Below are 27839 nucleotides of genomic sequence, written 5' to 3' on the forward strand. Positions count from 1 at the left end.
AGTTTTGTCAGAAACAAAATCAGAGATTTCTGGAAAAGTTCAGCAGGTCTGGCAGCATCTGTGAAGAGAAATCAGAGGTAACGTTTCAGAACCAGTGACCCTTCCTCAGGACTAAGGTAGGATGTGTGGGTTCTGAAGAGAGTGCAGAAGAATGGTTCCAGGGAAAATGAATTGCAGAATTTTGTGGACTAAACAGTTAGCTGTGCCTTTACTCTAAGAATAGTCAGTGAGAATGCATAAGGAGCAAAGACAAAGCAACATCCAGTCACATGGAGTGGAGATAGTAAGGACTGCAGATGACCCTAGTCTGGTGAGTACCTGAAGTATCTTCTGTGATTGTGATAATGGGAACTGCAGATGCTGGAGAATCCAAGATAACAAAGTGTGGAGCTGGATGTGGACTGACCTATCCCCTCCCTACCTCCTCACTTATACTCTCCTCTCTACCTATCTTGTTTTCTCTCCATCTTCGGTCCGCCTCCCCCTCTCTCCCTATTTATTCCAGTTCCCTCTCTCCATCCCCGTCTCTGATGAAGGGTCTAGGCCCAAAAGGTCAGCTTTTGTGCTCCTGAGATGCTGCTTGGCCTGCTGTGTTCATCCAGCTCCACACTTTGTTATCTTACCTTCTGTGACTATTCCTTGTAAGTGTCCAAACGTTAGAGGGTGTTGAGGAGCAGGATCAATTCTTCTTGAACATTATCGTAGGCTATGGCAGACTTTATCTCCCCTGATTGACCTAGAGGCACTGGATAAATTCGGATATGCAGATATCATGGTTAATGGCAAGTAACTAATTTTAATTTGAGCACAGGACTATAAGTATACGTATATACATATTTCTTCCAGAAGCAACACTATAGTGGTGGCTAATAATTCTCCAGCTGTCTTCCATTTGATATGGAAGGATGAGAAGTAGCAATGTGAGAGAGAACATATCAAAATTAAATATGTGTTGCAGATGTCAAAATATCTAAAAAGGGACCTTGGAACTAAGACTTGTAGCAGTCATGCAACAATATCAAGCCTTAGGGACTGAGGAAGAAAATATTTCTCAAAAGTTTCACAGCTCTATCTAGAGACTACCATGGCCCTTAAACAATTGATAGAAAAACAAAGAGAAACTTTGATGGTGAAGCCCTCTTCTTTATTGAAATAGAGCTTAAAACTCATTGTTAAACATTTTATGGAGGAATCCATATCACTCCCATCAAAGAATGATGACTTTACATTGGAAAAAGAACCCTCAGGAGAGAGAACAGAATTCTTTGTAGGAGACCATCACAGGAATTCAAATCCTTATTAATGACAGGGTTCAGAATTAATATGTTTCTTTGAAGAAGAAAGCATACAGACTTTTAAGCACCTGTCACCAAGCGAGGACAAATACTTAAGTGAATTTACGACTAGTAGGGTAAGTGATGTTTTCTTAATGTTCTGCTATTTTCCAATTTTCGCTGAAGTCTGCAACCTAGAGTTCTACCCAGAACCTGCTGTAGATCTTGGTTCGGAAGTTTATGCCATTGTCAATGGATGATGCGTTGGAATTTATAGCACCATTTACAGAAAGAGAAATTCCTACCCTATGAATAGTAGGGTATTTCTCTGTTTGCACAATTGTCGACTGAATGGTCTTTGTTTTCTTTGTGTCTACCCGGATCAGAATGTGCAACAAATGAATGTGAATTTAAGTTTATCATCTTCCTTATTTGATGCTTATCTTTTTAATGTGCTTTCCTTTGCTTGGTCTTCTCTGTTGTAACATTCCAGTTAATACAAGTGTCACAGCCAATAAACAGGCTGTGATGATAAACTGCCATTCAAGGAAACACATACACCATACGTTTCCTCCAAAATGACACAAAGGTGGGTGAGAGGGTCAGCACTGAGCAGGTTGCAGAGATGCATTAGTGTGATTTGGACAATTTGAGTGAATGGACAAATGTATGGCAGATGCAGTATAATGTGGATAAGTGTGAGGTTACCCACTTTAGTGGCAAACACAAGAAAAGCTGGTTATTTTCTGAATGGTGATGAACTGAGGGAGGAGATGGTGCAATGAGAGCTGGGTGTCCTCGTGCATCAACTGCTGGAAGTTAGCATGCAAGTGCAGCAGATGGTGAAGAAGGCAAATGGTATGTTTGCTTTAATAGTGAGAGGATTTGAGTACAGAGGCAGCGATGTCTTGCAGCAACTGTACAAAAACCAAATCTGGACTCTTGTATACAGTGTCAATCTTCTCATTTGAAGAAGGATGTTCTGTCTATGGATGGAATGCAACAAAGGTTTACCAGATCATTCTTGGGATGTCAGGATGATATATGAAGGGAGACTGGATCAGTTAGGACTATATTCATTAGAGTTAGGAGAACGAGGGATGATCTCATAGAACCTGTACGGTCCTAACCAGATTAGACAGGGTGAACACAGGAAGAATGCTTTTGATTACCAAGAAGTCTTGAATGAGGATTCGCAGTCTAAAGATACAGAGCAGGTCCTTTACATCTCAGATGAAAACTTTCTTCACGGTAAAGAGTGGCGAGCCTGTGGCAAATGCTGTGTTATCATTCATTTCAAGAGGGCTAGAATGAAAGAGCAGCAATGTACTGCTGAGGATGTATAAGGGCCTGGTCAGACCGCATTTGGAATGTTGTGAGCAGTTTTGGGCCTTGTATCTAAGAAAGGATATGTTGGCCGTGGAGGGCGTCCCAGAGGTGGTTTACAAGCATGATCCCAGAGATGAAGGGTTTGTCATATGAGGAGTATTTGCGGATTCTTGTCTGTACTTAATGGAGTTTAGAAGGATCGGGGAAAATCCCATTGAAACTTACAGAATCCTGAGAAGTCTCCATACAATGGGTATGGAGAAGATGTTTCCACTAAATGAAGAGCTATGACCCAAGGGCATAGCCTCAGAGTGAAAGAACAACCCTTTAGAACTAAGATGAAGAGGAATTTCTTTAGCCAGAGGGTGGCTAATCTTTGGGACTCATTGCTGAAGAGGGCTGAGGAGGCAATGTCACTGAGTGTATTTAAGACCAGTATAGAAAGATTCTTGATTAGTAACAGGATTAAAGGTTCCATTGAGAAGGCAAGAAAACGGGTTTGAGAAACATATCAGCCATAATCGAATGATGGAGCGAACCTGATGAGCCAAAAAGAGCAGAATAGGGCCAATGTCTTTTGGTCTTATGATTTGCCACAGAAATTGGTTGAGGGCTAATTATCGAATGTTTTCAATGAGTTAGGTGTAGTTCCTTCTGGCTGACAGGATCAAAGGATATGGAGAGAGTGCTGGACTGAGTTGGATGATTAGCCATGATCATCTTGCATGACAAAACAGCCTCAAAGGGGCAAGTGATCGACTCCTCTAATTTTCGATGTTTTTCTAAGAGAACGGAGAGTATAGTTCGAGAGTAATGTCTCAGGCAAAAGATGACTCCGGTTGGAGAGGGATAGTATGAGTTGATTGAAAATGGTAAATCATTCAGACTGTTAAGAATTTGTGAAAAGAGTGAACTTGTGGGGAGACTTAGAGTAAAGAGTTAACGACACTATTGTAAGAATAGCAACTGAGCGTGTGCGGAAGGAGCTATTGCATGGTGATGTCAGTTCACATGGAAGTGGAACCTAAGTTTGTAGGATAGCAGGGATGTCCTGCTTCCTAACCCTTCTCCATCATTATGTTTAATAAAGTCTGTTAATGTTTTGCTGATTGGAGTCCAGACCAAATCTTAGTGCACTATTGGGTAGAACTTCAATTATTCTGTGTGAAACAAAGGATATTGAGAAGAGATTTGATAGGGGTGTACAAGATTATGATAAGTTTAAAACTCCCCTTTAAGGTGATGTCACAAGTTTGGACAACACCGATTTAAGGTGTTGACAAGAGCTTTTAGCAAATAGGGGAGCGGGGAAAGGTGATGGAGGCATGGTTTGTCAATGCAGCATTTAGTATTAAGACCATAAGATATAGGAGTGGAAGTCAGGCCATTCGGCCCATTGGGTCCACTCTGCCATTTAATCATGGCTGATGGGCATTTAAACTCCACTTACGCACACTCTCCCCATAACCCTTAATTCCTTGCAAGATCAAGAAGTTATCAATCTCTGCCTTGAAGACATTTAACATCCCGGCCTCCACTGCGCTCCGTGGCAATGAATTCCACAGGCCCATCACTCTCTGGCTGAAGAAATGTCTACTCATTTCCTTTCTAAATTTACCCTCTCTAATACTAAGGCTGTGCCCCATGGGTCCTAGTCTCCCCACCTAATGGAAACAACCTCCCAGCATTGTATTGATCTGTAATTTGCTATTCATGAGGGTGATGGAAGGGGTGGAATGAAATAGTTGGAGGAGTATGGGAGGGAAATAAACCTGAAGGTCTGTGGGGATCAAGCAGATAGGTGGAACTGACTGTCTTCTACAGAGTGCTGGCATGGACTTGATAGACCATATGAACTCCAGTGTCTGTATAACTCCATGACCTGTATAGATTGATTAACAATCACTCACTCTCACAGATACTGATCAGTAATCACAGGCCAGACCCACAGACAAGCATTAATACTTGCCTCTACAGAGATTGATCAGAAATCACATGACAGGGAGCAATGGGCAATTGCACCCGCGTTCAGTGATCCATTATCACGTGCACAGAATGATCAATAATCATACTTGTCACCACAACTGAATGATCATGAGCACTATACACAGTAAATGATCAATAATCATCCCCAGCCTCTGAGAATGAACAATTGTCACACTAACACCTACACTCTCAGAAAATGATTACTAATCACATGCATCATGAATATTCATTAATCATCGGGTTTTGGAATATCATCACTTGCTAGTTCTGTCCCTGCCCATTTAGTGAGGCGTAAATTGGTGCTGTTCAATTTGCTGGTGAGGTCTGGCTATGGAGATTTACACTCAAATATTGTTAAACCACAGGCTCATTGATGCACTGCTTCCTGGTTTCTGCCTAATTTGTTTTTAGTGCAATGATCCAGTGTTGTACATCCCACCCGATCCATATCTGCTTACGTTTGTTTGTAAATATTAGCTGAAAACATTATCGCAGTTAGATCTGAGGTCAACCTCCCTTCACATCGATTTGGAATTACCTAATCTTCTGAGCTCTCCAAATGGTGCGATTTTACCAAGAGACTGTACTTACTTTTGAAACCATTCATATTTATTTGAGTTTGCACACTGGGCCATGTGATGTTGACTTTTGGATTATTAGAAAGTAAAATATTTTGGTTCATGGATAATCCAATGGCCAGAATCTGTTTCATGGCAATGAGGGTTTTGCGACTATGAGTTTGAGATACTTTTTGTGGTTTAATGGGACAATGGTGTCATCTCGTTGTTGGCTGGACAGTATAGCAGGCATTTTTTGCAGGTAGAGTCCGTGATTAAGAAAGCGAATGTAATGTTGTCGTTTATTTCAAGAGAGTTGGAATATAAAAGCAGTGATGTGCTTCTGAGACTTTATAAAGCTCTAGTTTAGCCCCATTTAGAATACTGTGTCCAATTTTGGGCCCCACACCTCAGGAAGTACATACTAGCCCTGGAGCGTGTCCAGCGGAGATTCACACGGATGATCCCTGGAATGGTAGGTTTAACATACGTTGAATGGCTAAGGATCCTGGGATTGTATTCATTAGAGTCTAGAAGATTGAGGGGAGATCTAATAGAAACTTACAAGATAATGTATGGCTTTGAAAGGGTGGATGCTGGGAAGTTGTTTCTGTTAGGTGGGGGGGATTAGGACCCATGGGGCACAGCCTTAGAATTAGAGGGGGTAAATTTAAAATGGAAATGAGGAGACATTTCTTCAGCCAGAGACTGGTGGTCCTGTGGAATTCATTGCCACGGAGTGCAGTGGAGGCCAGGACGTTAAATGCCTTCAAGGCAGAGATCGACAAATTCTTGATCTCAAAAGGAATCAAGGGCTATGGGGAGAGTGCAGGGAAGTGGAATTGAAATGCCCATCAGCCATGATTTAAATGGCGGAGAGGACTTGATGGGCCGAATGGTCTTACTTCCACTCTTATGTCTTATGGTTTTATTTTTCCAATTCTGATGAAACTTGTTCTCAGATCTTACCTGCAGATAGTAATGAAGGTCTCATTTCTTTCCGGTGGGAAAAGAGTTTTTGCAAAATTGTTCGATTTTTGTCACTTGTGTTTAGATCTATTTGTGAGAACCACTGAGCTTCCTTTATTAGGGGTCTGGATGCTTCAGTGCTTCAGACGTCGCCGCTTCTGCTCTAGGACGTAGATTCATTGGAACACTTACACAGCAAACAAACATTTGATTTGACGATGAATTATATTTAAAAGACGGATAGAGGGATGTATCTGAAATCACTGGATTTTGCCTGTTTTAGATTCGACATTGGTTAGTCAGTTACAGAGCAGTTTGAAAAATAAAATTTGCCATTAGATAGAATGTTTTGAATGAAGGGACCTGATTGGTTGTAAGGGGCAGGACCACTTCAGGGTTGGTCCATGTGTTTGCTGATTCTTTACATTCTGCTAAGCAGTACTTTATCCAGAGCCCCACAACTCTGTCTTAGCTCAGATTCAATTCCTGGCAATCCGTCGCTTTGAACACACAGACATACAGAATGAGCACTGCAAAGCTTATAAATCTCTTGTTATGTTGTACGTTTACAATATACTTAGAAGAATAAATAAAAAGGATGAAATAGCAAAGACTGAAGGAGCTGAAAGTCACGTGGGTGAACACCAAATGCATTTGAAATGCAGTGCTTCCCACAGACAGTGTGTCTTGTGACAACCCTTGTGCACTGAAATTTATGCCAAGTGTGGGTTGATTTCATGAAAAAAAGGATTATGTAACGTTTCCATGGTTTTCTTTTTCAGCAATGCTTGTGTGAGTACAGACAGTCTGTGTTAGCAATGTAGTATGACAGTATTTTATCTGGGGAAGGAGCCTGATGTGTTTTGGTGACTTAGGGCAACAGGTATGACTGTCCTGAATTCCTACCTTCTATGTGTTTGTATATTTTGATGTCTGTGAGAGAGCTATTAATTGAGGATTTTATCTATAATGCCTTTATCTATCTATCTATCTTTTTTATATATACATACCCACATATATATAGTTTCTATGTGAGGTGACTTAGACCCACATTGTATCATTAAGAATGTAAGCTCATCAAATGTTCAACTGTCATCAAACATCCAATGCTAAATTTCATCAGAAATCTTGAAACTGAAAATACCATAGACATCAGAAACTCCATATGGCACACTAGTGAGCAGTTTCTGCATCTCTCCCTCATATGTTGGGTTGTTGTATCCTGTTAACATCTAACTGCAAGAGGAGACTTTCTGCCAGACTTAACTGGACGATGACTTTAAAGCACTAGCCCCTATGACAAGCTAGTGATAAATGATCTGGAGTGTGCATGTGTTTGTTTGTTTCTGAGGCCTGTGTGGCTGGTTTCAGTGAAAATCAATTTGTCTGACAGAATTTGTATTGAAACATGAAGGGAGATGACCAAAAAAAACATTCCTCCGTATTGTTATCTATGTCCAGCTCAAAAGTTTTCTAATGAAAATGGGCAACATTTTCACTTATAAAATCATAGTATTCACTCTATGTGCTGATTAACAATGCAGCTAATTATGTTGAAACAGAAGTTAAAGTGGCCATTTTAAGAAAGGAGCTGCCAGTATTTGGCCTGTTATTCAGAATAGTTGGTTAATGAGGAACTACATTGTTAGTTCAATCATTACCAATATGCAACAACCTAATCATTTGAAATTTTGCAGTTTCTGAATCTAACGACTTCTAACATCGAATACTGTGTGTAATTTAAGGAAGGATGTCAGTGCATTGAAGACAATTTCGTGGCAATTAATGAGACTGATACTTGGAATGAGCTGATGTCTTATGAGGAAAGATTGGACATGTTGAGTTTATTTCCACTGGGATTTAGAAGGGCATGGGGTGACTTGATTGAAGTTTATAAGGTTCTTAAAGGTCTTGACAAGGTTGACGTGGAAAAGATGTTTCTCTTGTGGGTGAGTCCAGAATCAGGAGGCACTACTTTAAAATTAAGGGTCACTTTTTCAGTATCACAAAGAGGAGAACTTCTTCTGAGAGGGTTGTGCAACTTTGAACTCTGCTGCCAAAGGTGCTGGAGGTGGCTAACCTTGAATATTTTTAAGGTGGAGGTAGATAGATTCTTGTTAGGCAAGGGATTCCAAAGTTAATCGGGTGTAGATGGGAATTGGGAATTTGGAACACAAAGCGATCAGCCACTAATCTGTTGAATGGTGGGGCAGGATTGAAGGGTTAAATAACCTTCTGCTGCCTAGTTATTAAATTTGTGAATTTGTTCTTAATGAATGCATCAGGTTAGGCTTGGCTGGTGACCATCTTCAGGTTCATTAATGATTGCATCCTAATGGAAGCAGCTGCTTTCTGTTTGTGAGGCTGCTTGAACACCTATTTTGATTGATGTTTGAGCTTTGTTTTCAAGCCATTGGGTAGACAGGCATCTTGATGGACATAACAGGTTTTTGTGTTTGGCTGTAGCCTCAGGTAGCTGGGACACATGCCTCTGTGCCTCAGGATCATATGTTTCATATGTGGCAATTTGCTTTTCAGCTCCTGACGTCACATTTCTTTTTCAAACATTCGCAAGTTGTAAACATCATTGACTATAGAAGCATTTATTTCCAATCTCTAGGGAGATCTCTAGGGAAACCTGTAAAGTTTCAAGAAGAAAGCATCACTAAGCATAGGCAATAACTCTTGGTCCAGTCTGTGGTGGCCTCATCCCAACTTGATTTGGTACCTACTTCCCAGTACAGCACTGGTGTAGTTTATGCTGGTCACTAGGGTTTGTTCCCAGTTGTTGAGTGTAAAATATTCCTATTGAAGAAAATACCTTACATTCGTGGTGGGTGTGTCATGTTGATTCACCAGGATGATACCACGAATAGGAAACTTCAGTTTAGTGGCAAAGCTTGAGATACTAGAACTGTTTTTACCAGCGCAGAGAACTGAGACGAGACCTAATAGGGTTGTTTCAAATATCAAATGGTTTAAAGAATATTCCATCTGATCGTGTAATCAGCAATGTAGTTTGTTAATTGAAAATTGCCACCAAGAGGTGAGCTTAGGAAAAACATCTTTACACAGTGAGTTTTCCGAGCACAGAAAGCTGTACCAAGAGCATTAGTGAGGCAAAGCAAGTATTCTTTGCCCAGCTCAGTGATTTTGAAGGGAAAATCAAGGAGGGTGCAGGGCTCTGAGGAGAAATCTAAAATATTGCTGCCTACTTTAAGCAGAGAAAAATGGGAATTAATATCTCTGGTTTAGTCTCATCTTTGCTACCCAAAGATACCCTTTTCAGTCACGCAGGTAAAGGCAGCCTATCCTGAAATAGGCATAATGCAAGTGAACTGCAATGCAATTGAAATGCAAATTGTGAGTTTATAGTATTTGTCCAGTCGTAACCAGCAATTAAGAGGAATGTCCCAAAAAGAAGGAAAGTGAATAATTAAAGCAGTTATGCATGCAAACAAGGCTCTACAGTGATGCAACAAAGTAACACTGACTGAAAAATAAAAGTATTTACGAGGAATTTCTTGGCCACAATGATACAAATGTTTGCTGCCTGGTTTTCCCTCACTCCCACCCAGTTTACCCATTTACCTACCATGCAATACTGCATTGCCCTGTACAACAATAGGGCAGTCCTATGTGGGCATGCCTTGTGCCAACACCAGAAGGTAGAGGTTTGGCCACATTATTTGCTTTGTGCCTGGTTAAGGCAGAAAGTGAATTTCTGCTCCATGTATGGCTCGAGCCAGATTTCTAGATGTCACATTATGCCTTTTAAATCTATTTTGGTAATTTCTGAATTCTGACTAAGAAAGTGAATACAAATATATGAACTGGACTTGTGACACATACAAGCAAGAAGCTAGAGTAGGCTATTTGGACCTTTGAGTCCACTCTGCCATTTAAAAAGATTATAGCAGTCCGGTCCCGACTTCAAATTCACGTTTCCACCTAGCCCTGATAACCTTTAATTACCTTGCCTAACAATAACACGTATCCACCTCTGCCTTACAAATATTCATTGATTTGTTTCCACTAACTTTTCAGGAAGATTGTTCTAAAAACTCTCAACTCTCTGGGATGAAAAAAAAGTGCTGAATTTTTCTTTTAAGTGGGTGTTTGTTTATTTTTAATTAGTGACGTCCAGTACTAGAGTCCCTTCTTAGAGGCAACATGCTTGCCTGCCTGACAAGACCCTTCAAGATCCCAAATGCTTCAATCAAATCACCTCTTACTCTTCTAAACTCTAGTATATGCAAGTCTTTCCTCAAAAGACAAGCTGTCATTTCACGTTAGTCTGGTAAACCTTTTCAGAACTGCTACCAATATATTTATATCCTTAAACTAAGTGACCAATACTGTACACAGTATGCCTGTGTGGTCTCTGCTAGTGTCATGTGTAACTGAATCATAACATCCTTTTTTTTGTGTTCAATTCCCCACTCAATAGCTGATAACATTCTGTTAGCTTTTGTAATAACTTGGGTACATTATGTAAGCCTTTTGTATTTAATGAACTACAACACAGATTCATTTGCACTTAAGAGCTGCACAATCTCTAACTATTTAGATAATTTTTAAAAAATGCTGTTGAAATAAGCACTAAAACTTGGAAAATGGATAGATGCCATGTCAAGGACCTGGCGAAATATCATCAATGTTGTTTGAGACAGTTCTGCTGTATCACTTCGGAGCACAGGTATATTAACATCAGCATCCGTGGGGGAGCCAATAGCACTGGTATCGAGGCCATGGTCATCCAAAACCAACTCAGTCACATACTTTGGATGCCTGAGCTCTGACTGCAAAGCAAGTATTCTTTGCCCAGCTCAAGGAAGACATGTGAATGAGAGGATGAGCAAGGAAGCACTTCAAAGACTCCATGAAAGCTTCCTTCAAGAATGCAAACATAAATGCCATTGCCTGGGAGATCCTTGCTTTGAAGGAACCAACTTGGAGAAACCTCCTCTGTAAAGGGACATGACTCTTTGAGAATACCTATCGACATGAGGAAGTTACAGGAAACCGACCAGAGAAAGGAATATCAGTGATCTCAAGGCCAAGGGTAATTTTCACCTCCAGGAAGCACCTGCCAATGTGTAGTTGGTGATGTGGCGCTGGGATCAGGCTCAACAGCCACACAGGGACCCACGGAACTGATGACCAGTGACATGGAATTTCCAAGGTGGACTGTCGTACCTGTTAGCGAGTGGTTTCTGAAGATTAATGTGAATAAGTCTACTATCGTATTCTTTGCTTCTTTTTAGTAGTACATCTTAGTGAATTGAATTTACCAATTTTAATTATGAGTTTGCAGTCTTTTAGTGTTGCGTTTCCTACCAGTCATAGATATCAATAACCTACAGTGATTTCTCTTCCTCTTGTAGATCTCACTGTTGAAAGTGATCATTTTACAATAAAATCTTCAATTGTTTAAAATTAACTTCCAGTTTTGTTAGTTATCGTGCATGTGTTTGCCAGTGTTTCACTTTGGGGAAGACAAAGCCCACTCAGAGGAATCAACTGGAACTGTAAACCATTGGCCTTTTCAAATTCATGCGTCCTCTCTATTCAGCTTTCTATAAAGTCTTATTTGATGTCAATCGCTGGTAATATTCTTGTTAGTTAAACGTTTATGATCGTGATCTAAGCTAAGATTTGGTATTACTGTCTGATTCACTGACTGCACGACAGTCTTACTAAATAAAAATTAATGTATAACACTGCTTAAAGACTTGTACATTATTGATGTAAGGGTGGGTGCAACAGTTATCAATGACTACGCTACTTTCTAACCAACTGTTTTCAGCTTTTGATTGAGTTGTTTGGATTATGTGGTAAAATATCAGATGTTCACCAGTCAATAACCTTGCAATCCACAGTTTGTTTGAGCAACCTTGACATAAGTGATGCTTCTGACCTCATCACTGTGCCACACTGCTATGGAAACCCATACCATTGCTTTTGTTACCTCTGGATTGGACTTTTCCAATGCATTCCTGGCGGCCTCTCTCTTTCGATTTTCTATTAATATGGAGATTACCCAAAACTCTGCAATCTGTGTATTAACTCAGGTCAAGTCCCATTCTGTTTGAAAAGAGATTGGGAAAACTGGGCCTATATTCTCTAGAGTTTCAAAGAATGAGAGGTGATCTCATTGAAACCAACAAGATACTTAAAGACGTCGTCTGGATGAATACAGATAAGATGCTTCCTCTGATTGGGAGGTCAGTGGGACACAGTTTAAAAGTGCAGAGGATGCCACTTAGATCTGAGGGGAATTTACGTTTTGCTCAGAGGGTTGTGAGCCTGAGGAATTTTTGATGACAGAGGGTGTTGGACACTCAATTTTAACGGGTGTTTGAAGTAGAGATTGATAGACTTCTGATTGCCTGTGGCTTTAAGGGCTACGAGGAAGGGGTAAGAAAAGGAATTGAAGTGTCCAATCAGCCATGACCATATTGAAAGGCAGCCTTGATAGAATGAATGGCCTTCTTCCTATAGTTCTCATCATCCTGGTGCTTGTTGACCCACATTGGCTCCCAGTCAAGCACCATCTTGATGTCGACATTCTCTCTCATTATTGTTTTCAAACCCAGTTTCAACTCCTTTGACCTCACGAATCACTTCCCCACCTCCCCCAGCTGGATCATCGTGCACCTGACAACTTCCGCTTCCTCGTCAAGCTGGGGAGCATAATTCACTAAAAATGTCCTCCACTTACATCTCTATCTGGATCCTGAAAAGATATCATTGATAACTAGATGTGGTTCAAACAGTGGCTATCCTTCCCAGTAGCATTGCTGGGACCAGAAAGCTGCTGGCTATCAAATTGGCTGGTAATCCTTCCAATGAGATCCTCCTCCACAGCTGACCCTGAGGCAATTAACACACCGTTGTGCTTTAGCTGGCTGCTACACAGGCCACCTCAGAGGGTCGTACACACACCAAACTTTATATCAGGAAAACTGGAGACCCCAGCACAATGTAAAATTCTAGTTGTAGTCGCCTCCTTTCTCCTGCCAAACTACACCTCTTCTTACATAATTATGTTGAAAGTAATATTCCATTTGCATATCTAATCTGTTAATTTGTTAATGTCTTTAGTACTTTTGCATTCATCCACAGAAATATCAAAATTGCAAATTTTACTTCAGTTCCAAATTTTAACACTTGGAAGTCCAAATAATTTATAATAAATAATAAACAAGAATCTCCAACTTTGTTCCCACTACACTAACACACCACTTCCATCTTCTCCAAGTCTGACCTGTGGCCTTATTCCCTGACTCTGCAAAACTTTAACCTAATACAATGTGCACAGTATGAGATATTCTACAAAGACATTCTGCAAGTCCACATATGTTATACCCATTGAATTTCACTTACCTGCTTTATTGTTATCTTTTCAAATGACTTACAAAGGTTGATCAAACTAACTTTCCCTTTTGATAAAAACCAAAAGAACCACAGATGCTGTAAATCAGGAACAAAAACAAAGTTGCTGGAAAAGCTCAGCAGGTCTGGCAGCATCTGTGAAGGAGAAAACAGTGTTAACATTTTGGATCGTGTAACCTTTCCTCAGAACTGAAGGGGAACTTCTGTTCCCCCTTTGATAACTGTTATTATATTTCCACTGATGAGAGATCTTTCTGTTGTATCTTAGAGTAAAGGTTCCAATAAGTTTTCTCGCCAGTGAGCAAACTGGTCTAATCTTTGCAGAATTTATTCTCTCTTCCATTTTAAATACAGGACTACTTCTGGCTACCTGGCATTTAGCTTAATAGATCCACCAAAAACAAGTAATTGGACAGCTTCGGCATTGAAGCGGATCTTTACGATTGTAAATCTTACAGTACCTCAATGTAATTTAAGTAATTAGCACTTTAATTAACATTTAGCCCAGTGGATATTCTCACCAGCATGCAAAAAATCTAAAATAACATGAAAGGTCATGAAAAAATTCATGTGTAAAAGGAAAAATGAGTCAGACTTAGTGAGCTTTACACACATCAAGACATTTCTTTAGGTCTTGGTTGTTCCTTATAATACTCTCAATGTTGTCACATAGTCTTTATAATATTCACATGTCCCTGTATCTCACTAGAATTAAACATGGAACTGCATATCACTTACATAAGATACAGGTGGGTGGTTTATTTAAATATGATGCAACACATGTTAACAGTACAATTTCCTTTCAGTTATATTCCATGTACAGCCTGTTATCATGTTGCTTGATGCCACACTGAGTTTGGACCCTTTGTAGTCTGGTCAAGGAGAAATCAAAGTCAAAGTTGTTAGGCTGTTAGATTTCAAAGTAACATTATTTATTATACATTTAAACTAGCATTTTGATGTCTTATAATCATAACCTAACAGGTTTTGATTTACGATTATAATGGGTAAAGACTACTTGACCTTCTTTGTGTGTTCTTGTCCATGTGCTGTCTCTGTTCCAGACAGTACCTCACTAGGTAAATCTGTCAGGGAGTGATTCTAGTGTGCTGTAACTCCGGCACACGGTGGAATTTATACCCAGTGATGTGCAGCTGCATGCCATCATCAGAAGGTTGCTCAAGGGCCCTGAAATCCCTATTCAGGGTGGTCTTATGAAATATTTTCTTGGAGTACAGTATGTGAAACTTAACATTTTTCTTTCTTTCCTTTTGAAGGAGAGCTGTGCAAGGGTCCTTCTATTTCGAGGAGCAAACAAAGAGATTAAGAATTACAATAGCCAGTCTGCATTCCAGGTAAGAATGTGTCAGCTGTATACACTAACTACATCCTACTGTGGTAAGCGCTGTCACTTTAGGGTTCTTTTTTTTAAATACTCTTTTGTTCCAACTTTATTCATTACTGAGTAATAATACACAGAGCTGTAATAATTCTTACAGCTCCGTATCATCTGTATTGGTCAATGTAGAAGTTTCCTTATTGTGATATGATTCTTAGATCTGTGTTAAATGTGCAGGAATATAATGTTCTCACAAGATGATATTTTCTGTGCAGAACGGTAGCTCAGACACATTCGTCACTGCTCAGTATTCTACAATTTAGGAAAGTGATTATTTTGGCATACCTTTCTTTCCAGTAGAGTGTTGTAGATAATACTATAGCTCAATATTTTCTGTGTAGTGCAATGCAGAAGAAGAATAATGTGACCTGAGTATGCTTGTCTGATTGAAACAGTTTTGGGGATTGTAACCTGATATTCTATCACAGAATATCACAGTTTGATATTCCCTGTGTGGTACGAGGTAGAAGAATATTAACTGCCACAACTTAATATTTTCCATGGAAGTCAACATGGTTCACTTCATTGATAGTACTCTTGCTTTTGAATCAGAAGATTGAGGGTTCAAGTCCCACTCCAGGACTTGAGCACAAAAATCAAAGTTGACATCCTAGGGCAGTGTCAATGGAATACTGCGATGTAGTAAGTGCTATCTTTTGGATAAATGATAAACAAAGTTTCATCCATCCTCGCAGATGGGCCTAAAGGAACCATTGGCATAATTTTGAGGAAGTTGAAGGAAACTATTCCTTTGTCCAGGCCAACATTGACCCACTAATTGACCTTTGGAAGGGAGGTAGTTATTGCACAGAAAGTTTGATGAGCACATGTTGGCTGCTGTTACATTACAACACTGACTACGGCTCAGAAATACATTACTGGCTGTACTTCTCTTTTTGTGATATCTGATAATCAAGAATATGGTGCATGCTGAAAGTGTATAATGGGTGATAATGGAAAATTAGCCCTGCCTCAGCAACTGAATTTCACGGGTCCTGGATTTTAAAGCGGTTGATTTTTAAAGTCCAGGGATAGTAAACAATGTTTACTCCATCTGCCTCAGTAAAAATAAATGATTACCAGTCCCAGTTAAGAATGCAAGGAAGATAGATTTGGGCAAAATTGTACTCAGTCTAAATGGCAAGTTGCTCCATGACATCTAGTTAATTATCCACGATTAAACAACAGCAACATTTATTCACGCAAATAATAACATGTCACAAAGCATTTCGGAGGAGTTATTATTAGATTATTTAGAATAATTAGGAAAAGAATTACAGTACAATTGTAGGCTGTTCTATCCTTCTATCTGTACTGAGCAAAAGTGAACTACTAGCTAATCCCACTCACCAGCACCTGGCCAGCATCCCAGAGGTTAAGTACTTCAGGTGCATATTTAAACATCTATGAAATAATTTAAGGATTCTGCATCTATGACCCTTTCAGGCAGCAGGTTCCAGGTTGCAAAAAAAATTACCAGAATGTTGCTGGGATTGAAGGGTTTGAGTTATAAAAATAGATTGGATAACTTGGGACTTTCTTCCGCTGAAGTGTAGAAGTTTGATGGTGACCTTTATAGAAGTTTATAAACCCATGAGGGGCATAGATAAGGTGCATAGCAAAGGTCTTTTCCCTAAGGTAGGGGAGTTCAAAACTAGGGGGCATATTTTTAAGGTGAGAGGAGAAAGTTTTTCAAGGGACATTGAGAATAACATTTTCACACAGAGCGGCTCATGTGTGGAATGAACTGCCAGAGAAAGTGATGGATGCAGGCACAGTTACAACATTTAAAAGACATTTGGATAGGTAGGTGAATAGGAAATGTTAGGAGGGGTATGGGCCAAATTCAGGCAGGTGGGACTAGGTTAGTTTGGAAACATGGTTAGTATGGGCTAGTTGGACCGAATTGTCTGTTTTGCTGTTGTATGACTGTAAGTGTTTTCTCTTTTCTCTTTGCAGTATGGCATACAGTTTTCTGCTGCTTGGTACTGTCTGTAAATTACAGAAATGATGTGGAGGTGCCAGTGTTGGACCAGGGTGGACAAAGTCAGATGTCCCATGATACCAGGTTATAGTCCAACAGGTTTATTTGAAATCACAACATTTCCGAGCATTTCTCCTTTATCGGGTGACCCTGACAAAGGAACAGCCCTCTGAAAGTTTGTGATTTCAAATAAACCTGTTGGACTATAATCTGGTATCATGTGACTTCTAAATTGTAAAAGATTAATGCTTTGTGCATTCCAGTGTTGTTCATGTGATAAGGTGAGGAGCTTGATATCAAGACTAATAATTACACAATATTTTGAAAAATGTTTTTGCTCATTCTTAGGACGTGTGCATTAATGGCAATGGCGCTATTTATTATTGATACTGAATGGTGCTGAGGGTGTTGGTGGTGATCCTGTATTTAAAAAGGAAGAAAAAGATGGAGGAAAGCTAGTCAGCTCAACTTCAATGCTGGGACGGTTGTTAGTAACAGCTTTGAAGAAGAAGATGAATGCTCATTTGGAAATGTACGGATGCATCAAATGTAACACAACTTCCCATGGAAAAATCAAAGAAACTAAAAATAAAACAAGAATTGCGAATGCTGGAAATCTGAGCCAAAAGCAGAAATTGTTGGAGAAATTCAGCAGGTCTGGCGGCATCTGTGGAGTGCAAGCAAATTAATGGTTAGGTTCTAGTGACTCATCAGAACTGATTGTGTAGTCAATCAAAGGTTGGTAAATATGAGATGGTTAAAGATAGGTGGAAATGGAGCTCAGAGAGAGAGAAACAGTTGAATAGACAAAGGAATGGGTAAAGGTCAACGTGGGAGAATGAATAGCTGTTAATGGGGACCACTAGTGAGTGAAAATCGGTTGGTTCTGGTAGGAACCCATTTGAAGACAAAGTCCTGGTGTGCGGAGCATGGGATGAGGTGAAGGCACTCCAGCTGTAAAATTGTTGAATTCTGAAACTGAAACCATAATGAAACCAGAAGGCTGCAGAGTTCCCACTAGGAGAATGAGGTGCTGTTCTTGCAGCTTGTGCTGAGCTTCCCTCCAGCATTGCAAGGGGCCAACGAAAACAAAGTCTTGTTAAAGTGACAGGCACCTAGAAACTCAGGATCATTTTTGTGGACAGAACATAGGCCAGCTGCAAAGTGGTGGCCCAGATTACATTCTATCTCCACAGTGTAGAGGAAACAACATTGTGAGTAGCGGGTACAGTAGACTGCATTGAGTGAGTGCAGGAAAATGGCTACTTCATCTGAAAGGCGTGTCTGGCATAGTGAAGAGGGAAGAAGTAAACAGGCAGGTGTTATACCTTCTGCAATTGTATGCAAAGGTGCTGTGGGGCTCTGGGGAGGCATTGGGAGTGAAGGACAATTGGTCCAGGTGCCCTGGAGGGAATGATCTTTGGGGAAAGCTGACAAGAGATTCAAGGGGAATATATGTCTGGTGGCAGCATCCTGTGGGAGGTGGCAGAAATGGTGGCTAATGATCCTTTGGATGCGGAGGCTGCTGGTGGTAAGTGAGGACCAGGGGGTTTCTATCGTTGTCAGTGGGGAGAGAAGGGAGAGGGACAGAAGTGCATGAGATGGGTCATGAACATGACTCAGGATTCTTATCAACCACACTGGCAGTGAATCCTTGGATTAGAAAGAAGAGGTCATTTTGGAGGCGCCCTCGACAAAGTTGGCATCATTGGAACAGTTGTGATGCAGATAAAGAAACTGGGAAGATGGAATTGAGCCTTTGCAGGAAACAGGGTGTGAGGATGTGTATCGAGGTAACTGTGGGATTTCGTGGGTCTGTTTTGGACATTGATGGCCAGCCTGTCACCAAAAATGTCAAGGAAGGGAAAGGAGAAGTCAGAGATGGACCAGGTGAAGGTGACAGCAGGTTGGAAATTGGAAGCAAAACAGATAAACTTTTCCAACTCCAGATGAGAGAAGGAAGCAATGTCAATGATGTCATTGTTTTGGAGTCAGACTAGGACTGGAGCAAGGAATGTTGCACGTACCCCACAAAGACACAGGCATAACTGGGGACCAGGCAGGTATCCAAGGTCATACCTTCGACCTGAAGAAAGTGGGAGGAGTTAAAGGAGAAATTGTTCAAAGTGAAGATGAGATCTGCCAGGCAGAGGAGGCTGGTGGTGGATGGGAACAGTTTAGGCCAGCTTTCCAGGAAGAAGTAGAGAGCCCTCAGACTATCCTGGTGGGGAATGGTTGTGTAAAGGAATTGCATGTCCATGGTAAAGAGGAGGTAGCTGGAGCCTGTGAACCCAAAATTCTAAAACTGATGTAACTCATCAGGAGAATCATGGATGTAAATGGAAAGGGACTGGACAAGGAGGATAAAACATTCCGGTTGTGGTAGGAAGAGATGAGTTCTGTGGGGAAGGACCAGGTAGTAACTATGATTCTGCCCATGCAGTGCTGAAGGATGTAGAAGCAAGCTGTGCGAGCTGGGAGGGCAATGAGGGGAGATTGGTGACCATTGCGGACTCATTAGGCTGATGTTCGGTGGCAGCATCTTTGTCCAGGGGGTGATAGAAGGAGTTGGCACTCAGCCTCCACAATGTAGAGGTCAGTCCACCAGGCCACAAGAGCATCTCCACTTGTTGGCAGGTTTGATTACAAAGCCGGGGTTGGATCCAAGAGCACAGAGTGTAGTCAGTTCACAGGGAGATAAGTTTTTGAATGGATGTTGAAATTATGGAGACCAGTGTCATGTTGATGAACAATTCGAGTGTATACAAAAGACCAGAAGGAGGTGTCCAAGTGGAGCAAGAGTACTGGAAATGGGTGAAAGGGTCTGTGCAATAGGAAGAGGACTCTTTTACAAAAAAAAAGGGCACAGAAGTGAAGGTGATGGAAGAAGATGTTCAATTTCATACTGTGCCCAAAATTGATTAAGGTGGGTGCACAGAAGGATAAGACCTTTGCTGAGGTCAGAACATTCAGCATCAGAGAGCAGAAGGGATAATAAACAAACGAAAGGAGGTGGAGTTAGGAGAGAGGATGGAGGGAAGAGGAGAGGAGGAAGATTCAAGAGGGGCATGGGCATCTCTGAGTTGTCGCATCTTGCATTCACTCTTTGTTGGTTTCCAGCATTCTGCCATCTGTAAACTGAAGGTCACCCAAACCTCTGCAATCTGTGATTTAAGTTTCTCTTATCATTTATGGTTGAAGAGTTCATAATCATGGAGTATAAACTTAGGGTAAAAGGTCAGTGATTTAGTGGGAATTTAGGGACAAAATCTAGCACTCGGAAGATGTTGGGAATCTCGAACTCACTGCCTGAATGTGTGGTTCAGGCAGAAGCCCTGATAACATTCAAAAAGTACTCAGGTGTGGACTTGGAATGGCATAACCTACAAGGTTATAGAACAAGAGCTGGAAAGTGGGATTAGGTTGGATGTTTATCAACTGGCGTGGACATATTGGGCCTCATTCTGTGCTTTAAAGGTTTATGATCCTAATTCTTAAACAGCAGCAATCTATGAAATGAGGTTACTCATGTGGTACTGCTAGGATCAGGGATCTTGACCTACTGATGATGAAGGAGCAACAATATATTTCCAAGTCAGGCTGGTTATTTGGAAGGAAACATGCAGATGTTTCCATTTACCTGCTTCTTTTGTCCACAAGATGGTAGAGATTGTGGCTTTAGGAGATTCGAGAAAGAAAGCCTCAACTGATTGCTGCAGTCCATCTTGTATATTATATACACTACATCCACATTGCAGCAGTGGCTGAGGAATGAATATGATTTGATTTGATTTGGTTTGATTTAATGTTGTCACATGTCCCTAAGTATAGTGAAAAGTTTGTTTTGCGAGCAGCACAGGCAAGACAAGGGCATACAGTTCATAGGGTGCCTGGGCAGAGCGAGGCACACAAGGTTACGGCCGCACAGGAGGTGCACAAAGCAAGACCAACATCAAGTTTGAAATTAGAGAGATTTGTTCAGCAGAGATAATGGGAACTGCAGATGCTGGAGAATCCAAGATAATAAAGTGTGGAGCTGGATGAACACAGCAGGCCAAGCAGCATCTCAGGAGCACAAAAGCTGACGTTTCGGGCCTAGACCCTTCATCAGAGCTTTTTCAGCAGTCTGTTAACAGCAGGGATGAAGCTGTTCTTGAATCTGTTGGTGCATGCGTTCAAGCTTCTGTATCTTTAGCCTGACAGAAGAGGTTGAAACTGAGTATTACTGGGATAGGAAGGGTCTTTGATGATGTTGACAGCCTTTCCGCAGCAACGAGAAATGTAGATGGAATCCATGGATGGGAGGTTGGCTTTCATGATGGTCTGGGCTTTGCACACAACTTTCTGAAGTTTTATTATGATCCTGGGCAGAGCAGTTGCTGTATCAAGCCATTATGCACCCAAATAGAATGCTTTCTGTGGTGCAACTGTAAAAGTTGGTGAGACTCCATATGGACATGCCGAATTTCCTAAGCCTCCTTCAGAAGAAGAGGCGTTGTTGTGCCTTCCTGACCGTCACATCTGTGTGGGAGGTCCAGGAAAGGTTGTTAGTTATCATCGCTCCTTGGACCTTGACAGTCTCAACCCTCTCCACTTAGCTCAGTTGATGTAGACACGGGCATGTCAACAAAGAACAAAGAAAATTACAGCACAGGAACAGCCCCTTCGGCCCTCCAAGCCTGCGCCGATCAAGATCCTCTGTCTAACCTGTCATCTATTTTCTAACGGTCTATGTCCATTTGCTCCCTGCCCATCCATGTACCTGTCCAAATATATCTTAAAAGACGCTAATGTGTCTGCGTCTACCACCTCCGCTGGCAACACGTTCCAGGCACTCTCTGTGTAAAGAACTTTCCTCGCATATCTCCCTTAAACTTTCCTCCTCTCACTTTGAACTCATGACCCCTAGTAATTGAGTCCCCCACTCTGGGAAAAAGTTTCTTGCTATCCACCCTGTCTATACCCCTCATGATTTTGTAGACCTCAGTCAGGTCCCCCTTCAATCTCCATCTTTCTAATGAAAATAATCCTAATCTACTCAACCTGTCTTCATAGCTAGCACCCTCCATACCAGGCAACATCCTGGTGAACCTCCTCTGCACCCTCTCCAAAGCATCCACATCCTTTTGGTAATGTGGCGACCAGAACGTACACAGTACTCCAAATGTGGCCGAACCAAAGTCCTTTACAGCTGTAACATGACCTGCCAACTCTTGTAATCAATACCCCGCCCAATGAAGGAAAGCATGCCATATGCCTTCTTGACCACCCTATTGACCTGCGTTATCACCTTCAGGGAACAATGGACCTGAACACCCAGATCTCTCTGTTCATCAATTTTCCCTAAGACTTTTCCATTTACTGTATAGTTCACCCTTGAATTTGATCTTCCAAAATGCATCACCTCGCATTTGCCCGGATTGAACTCCATCTGCCATTTATCTGCCCAACTCTCCAGTCTATCTATATTCTGCTGTAATCTCTGACAGTCCCCTTCACTATCAGCTACTCCACCAATCTTAGTGTCATCTGCAAACTTGCTGATCAGACCACCTACACCTTCCTCCAGATCATTTACATATGTCACAAACAACAGTGGTCCCAGCACAGATCCCTGTGGAACACCACTGGTCACAGGTCTCCAATTTGAGAGACTCCCTTCTACTACTACCTTCTGTCTCCTGTTGCCCAGCCAGTTTTTTATCCATCTAGCTAGCACACCCTGGACCCCATGTGATTTCACTTTCTTCATCAGCCTGCCATGGGGAACCTTATCAAACGCCTTACTGAAGTCCATGTATATGACATCTACAGCCTTTCCCTCATCAATCAACTTTGTCAATGTCCTCATAATGTCCTCCTCCTTTCTTCCTGAAGTCAGTAATCTGTTCTTCTGTTTTGCCGACATTGAGAGAGAGATTGTTATCCTTTCACCGTGACACCAAGCACTCTATCTCCTTCCTATATTATGAGTCGTCATTGTTTGATATCCAGCCTACAATGGTGGTGTCATCAGCAAAGTTGAAGATGGTGAATCATGTTCCAATATAATGGGAAAATTTTCCTTTTGGTGTTGAACATCTTGAATGTTGTTGGATCAGCAATGTTTCAGCCAAGTAGACTATATTCCATGAAACTGTAGCCTCGTGATTTGTAGATGCTGGAGAGGCTTTGGGAACTGAGAGCTGACTTTTTAAAACTTTGATGGATGCTGAGCATCAACATTTCTGGCTCATCCCAAATTGCCTTTGAGAAGGTGACAGAGCACTAGGTTCTTGAACAGCTGCAGTTCGTGTTGTATGGCTACACTCTTGGTACAATAATGGAGAGACCTACTGAATTTTGTCCTAATCATACTGAAGGAATGATAATATAGTTTGAGGTCAGGATACTAAGTGGCTTGGAGAGGCTCTTGCAGGTGTTGATTATCTTATGTACCTGCTCCCTTGAACTTGAAGATTGTAAAGGTCACAGGTTTGGAAGGCATTGTTGAAGGAGTCTTGGTGAGTTGCTGCAGTGCAGCTTGTAGGTGGTAAACACTGCCCACTGTGTGGTGGTGATGGAAAAAGTCAATGGTCAAGGTATCAGATGGACTGTCAGTCAAGTGGACTGCACTATCTGGATGGTGTTGACTTTCTTGAGCACTGATGGAGCTGCAATCTTCTAGATACATTGTTTGTACTCTTAATTTGTGTTGTGTAGATAAGGGGCTGACTCTGGGGAGCCAGGGAGTGAATGAGCCATCCCTAGCCTTTGACCTGCTGTTGTTGCCTGAATTTATAGGCCTGTAGCTGATCCAGTTAAACTTCTGGTCAGTGACAATTCTAAGATATTAAATGAGGTTGATTCAATAACTGCAATGCACTTGAACATCAGGGGAGGATAGTATGATCTATTATGCCAGAGATATTAATTAAATGGCACTTTTACATTGTGTGATTATTACATGCTAACCCAATCCCAAAGGATGTCCAGTGTTGCTTCACATGAGTATGGATTGCTTCAATATCTGAGGAATCGTGAATGGTGCTAAACATAGTGCAATCACCAGCAACCAATTTCACTTTGACATTATAAGCGGAAACCCAGTAAGGATGATGTTAAGATGGTTGGCCAGAGGACTACCGTGATGAACAACTGCGGCAATGACCTGGAGCTAAGATGATTGGCCCCTAACAACCACAGTCGTCTTCCTTTTGTGTGAGTTAGGGCTTCAACCAGTGTAAAATATTACCACTGCTTTCCAATGACTTTGATTTTGTTCTGATTTCTTGATACTGTCCTTAGTCAAATACTGCCTTGATACCAAAGGTGATCACATCAGTGGTGGATTTTAGCCTTTTTGTCCCCTTTTGGACCAAAGGTGTAATAGTTTCCCGAGCCATACAGTAATGACAAAACACAAACTAAGTGTAACTGCATGAGTTATTGCTGCACGTTAATGCTGGCATGGGATGGTAATAGGCTAAATTGGACTTGATCCACATTTTAAGGACAGCACATGCTTGTGTAATTTTCTGCATTGATGTGTAGATGTAAATATAGCCACTGGAATAGGCATCTTTGCAAAGGGCACCACACATTCTGGAGCACAGGCCCTCAGTATTACAGCTGGAATGTTGATAGAGCTCATACCTTTTGCTATCTCTATGGCTTTGAGCATTTTTGTATTTCATATGAAGTGAATCGATTTGGCTGAAGACTGGCTTCTGTTGATACAATGAACCTTGGGAAGCTGCTGAGATAAGTCATCTCTGTAACAATACTTGCTGAGTATGGTTTTTAAATTCTTCGTCTTCATCATTTGGACTCACTTGACTCTCCCATTATTGAGGATGGGACTTCATTAAACTTTAGCCACTCATTTTTAATTGTCCACCTTCATTTGTGACAGGATGTAGCAGGAATTCTGCTTTGATCTGATCTGTTGGTGCACGTTATTTCTTGAACTAAAGGATGATCACGGAATTGTTACAGCACAGCGGGAGGCCATTTGGCCCATTTCATCTTTGTCAGCTTTCCAAATGCATTAGTGTCATTCTCTGGTCTTCTGCCTTTAACCCATCACTTTGTTCCTTTGCAAATAGCCAGCTAATTCTTTTTTCATTGCCTTGATTGAACTTGCCTTTCAGACCCTACACACTCAATGCATAAAAGTTTACTTTATCTCTTTCCAATTTTGCCTCTTTTACTAATTATTTTTAGACTGTATCCTCTCATTCTCAATCCTTTCACGTGAATTTCCTCCCTGTTTACTCTGAACTGACATATCATGATTTTGAATACTTCAGTTAGGTTTCTTCTGAGTGATTTCTTCACCAAAGAAAGCAGTCCAACTTCTTCAATCTATCTGCAAAACTGAGTTTCTTCAATCCTGGAACCATTCTGATAAAATTCTTCTGTATGCTGACAAATTCCTTCATATCCTTCCTTAAATGCAGTGCCTGCATGGATGCAATCCTTCAACTGAGGCCAAATTAGCATCTTCTACAAGCTCAATGTAACTACTTCGCTCATCTGCTCCATGCTCTGCTTCAGCTGGAATTCTGAAAGCTTTATTAATTGCCCTCTCAACCTATCCTGCTTTTTTTAATCGACTTAAGCATATAGAATCAAGGACTCTCTGCTCTGGCACTCCTTTTGGAGATGCATCTCTTATATCATCCATCCATATTCTTCCTTCAAAAATGTACCACCTCATACATCACTCTGTTGAGCTTAATTTGACACTTTTTCTGCTTACTTCACCAGATGTTCGTCTGAGGTTCTGCACTATCCTCATCACAATTCAAAATATTTTCATGCTTTCTGCAGAGTTTGGAATTGTGACACGGGCCATGACCTAGTGAAAAGGATCCCAAGATTGACCCCTGGGGAACTCCATTATTAACCTTCCCCCAGCTCAAAACTCATCTGCTAACACTTATTGATAACAAAGTGTGAAGCTGGATGAACACAGCAGGCCAAGAAGCATCTCAGGAGCACAAAAGCTGGCGTTTCGGGCCCAGACCCTTCTTCAGAGAGGGGGATGGGGAGAGGGCTCTGAAATAAATAGGGAGAGAGGGGGAGGCAGACCGAAGATGGATAGAGGAGAAAATAGGTGGAGAGGAGAGTATAGGTGGGGAGGTGGGGAGGGGATAGGTCAGTCTGGGGAGGACGGACAGGTCAAGGAGGCGTGATGAGGTTAGTAGGTGGGAAATGGAGCTGCAGCTCGAGGTGGGAGGAGAGGATAGGCAAGAGGAAGAACAGGTTAGGGAGGTGGGGACGAGCTGGGCTGGTTTTGGGATGCAGTGGGGGGAGGGGACGAGCTGGGTTGGTTTTGGGATGCAGTAGGGGAAGGGGAGATTTTGAAGCTTGTGAAGTCCACATTGATACCATTGGGCTGCAGGGTTCCCAAGCGGAATATGAGCTGCTGTTCTGCTTGGGAACCCTCAGCCCGATGGTATCAATGTGGACTTCTGAAGCTTCAAAATCTCCCTTCCCCCACTGCTTCCCAAAACCAACCCAGCTCGTCCCCTCCCCCCACTGCATCCCAAAACCAGCCCAGCTCATCCCCGCCTCCCTAACCTGTTCTTCCTCTCACCTATCCCCTCCTCCCAACTTGAGCCGCACCTCCATTTCCCACCTACTAACCTCATCCCGCCTCCTTGACCTGGTCTGTCTTCCCTGGACTGACCTATCACCTCCCCGCCTCCCCACCTATACTCTCCTCTCCACCTATCTTCTTTTCTCCATCTTCAGTCCGCCTCCCCCTCTCTCCCTATTTATTCCAGTTCCCTCTCCCCATCCCCCTCTCTGATGAAGGGTCTAGGCCTGAAACGTCAGCTTTTGTGCTCCTGAGATGCTGCTTGGCCTGCTGTGTTCATCCAGCTTCACACTTTATTATCTTGGATTCTGCAGCATCTGCAGTTCCCGTTATCTCTGCTGACATTTATTGTCTGCTCATTGTCACTCAAAGCAATTTTATGTCCTTGTTGATATTTTCCCTTTTATTCCTTAAGGTCTAATTATGTTCACAAGTCTATTTTGTGGCACTGCATCAAACAGCTTCTGGAAGCCCGTGTAGACCACAACAACGGCATGCCCCGATCAACTCTTTGTTACCTTTTTACCGGTTAAATGAATACAATCTTACCTAAGAAACCCATTCCTGCATTGTTAATCTGCAGAGTTAATTTGATCCCAAATTATTCTTTCTAGAAGTTTCCTCAAGTTAAATTGATTGGTCTATAATTACTTGTTTATCCATGCACCATTTTTTCAGCAAGAGTGCAATGCCTCCAATTCATCGATTCTTGTGCACCATCCTGAGTTGAAGGAAGATTGAAAAATTGTTGCCTTTGCCTCTGCAATTTGCATTCTTACTTTCTCAATATGCTGGATCAAAAGTGAACTGTGTAACATGTTTCACCCTTTTGCACTCCTTGCATTACACTAAAACTTGTAGTATTCCTCTGCTCTTGATAGTTATTCCAAATATGCCACACAGTCTCATCTCTATAGGCTACTTCTTGGGACGTGGAAATTGTTCTGATCGAACAGTTACACTTGCTCCTGTTTCAAGCAGAAAATGAAGAGGATGTCCATTGACATGAACATGTTCCGTCTTTTCTAATTCGTCTGGATGAGCTATTTCTCTTAGGAATGCCTTGAGTGTCTTCTCCAAGGAGGTATCTCATCAAATGCCTGTATCTTTTCCGATGGCCATGGATTTTCTATTGTGTGAATTTCTTTTTTATATGAGCACCAGTACTTCTGCTGTTCTTAAACCTTGTCTTACTTCTGTATCTTCTGGAAGTGACTTACGGTTTTGCAAATTACTGCACATTGCCCGAGCCTGTAAGTCCTCATTGTCCTTTGATGCTGACTTTTTTTTTGCTTCGGGTGTTTAACTTGTGTTGTATATAGGTTTGTCATGAGTCTCTTTAGAATATCTATACCTC

At 41.5% G+C, this 27839-nt stretch overlaps 1 protein-coding gene across 1 annotated transcript in view; it reads left to right on the plus strand.

Annotated features, from left to right (window-relative positions):
* shank3a (SH3 and multiple ankyrin repeat domains 3a) overlaps nucleotides 1–27839 on the plus strand; it is a 730589-nt gene that overhangs the window by 181884 nt on the left and 520866 nt on the right. Inside the window, exon 9 of the mRNA XM_059654527.1 lies at nucleotides 14791–14868. Coding sequence (XP_059510510.1) covers nucleotides 14791–14868 — 78 coding nt within the window. The remainder of the gene's footprint in view (nucleotides 1–14790; nucleotides 14869–27839) is intronic.

The sequence above is a fragment of the Stegostoma tigrinum genome, chromosome 25 (genome assembly GCF_030684315.1).
Source record: "Stegostoma tigrinum isolate sSteTig4 chromosome 25, sSteTig4.hap1, whole genome shotgun sequence".
NCBI lineage: Eukaryota > Metazoa > Chordata > Chondrichthyes > Orectolobiformes > Stegostomatidae > Stegostoma > Stegostoma tigrinum.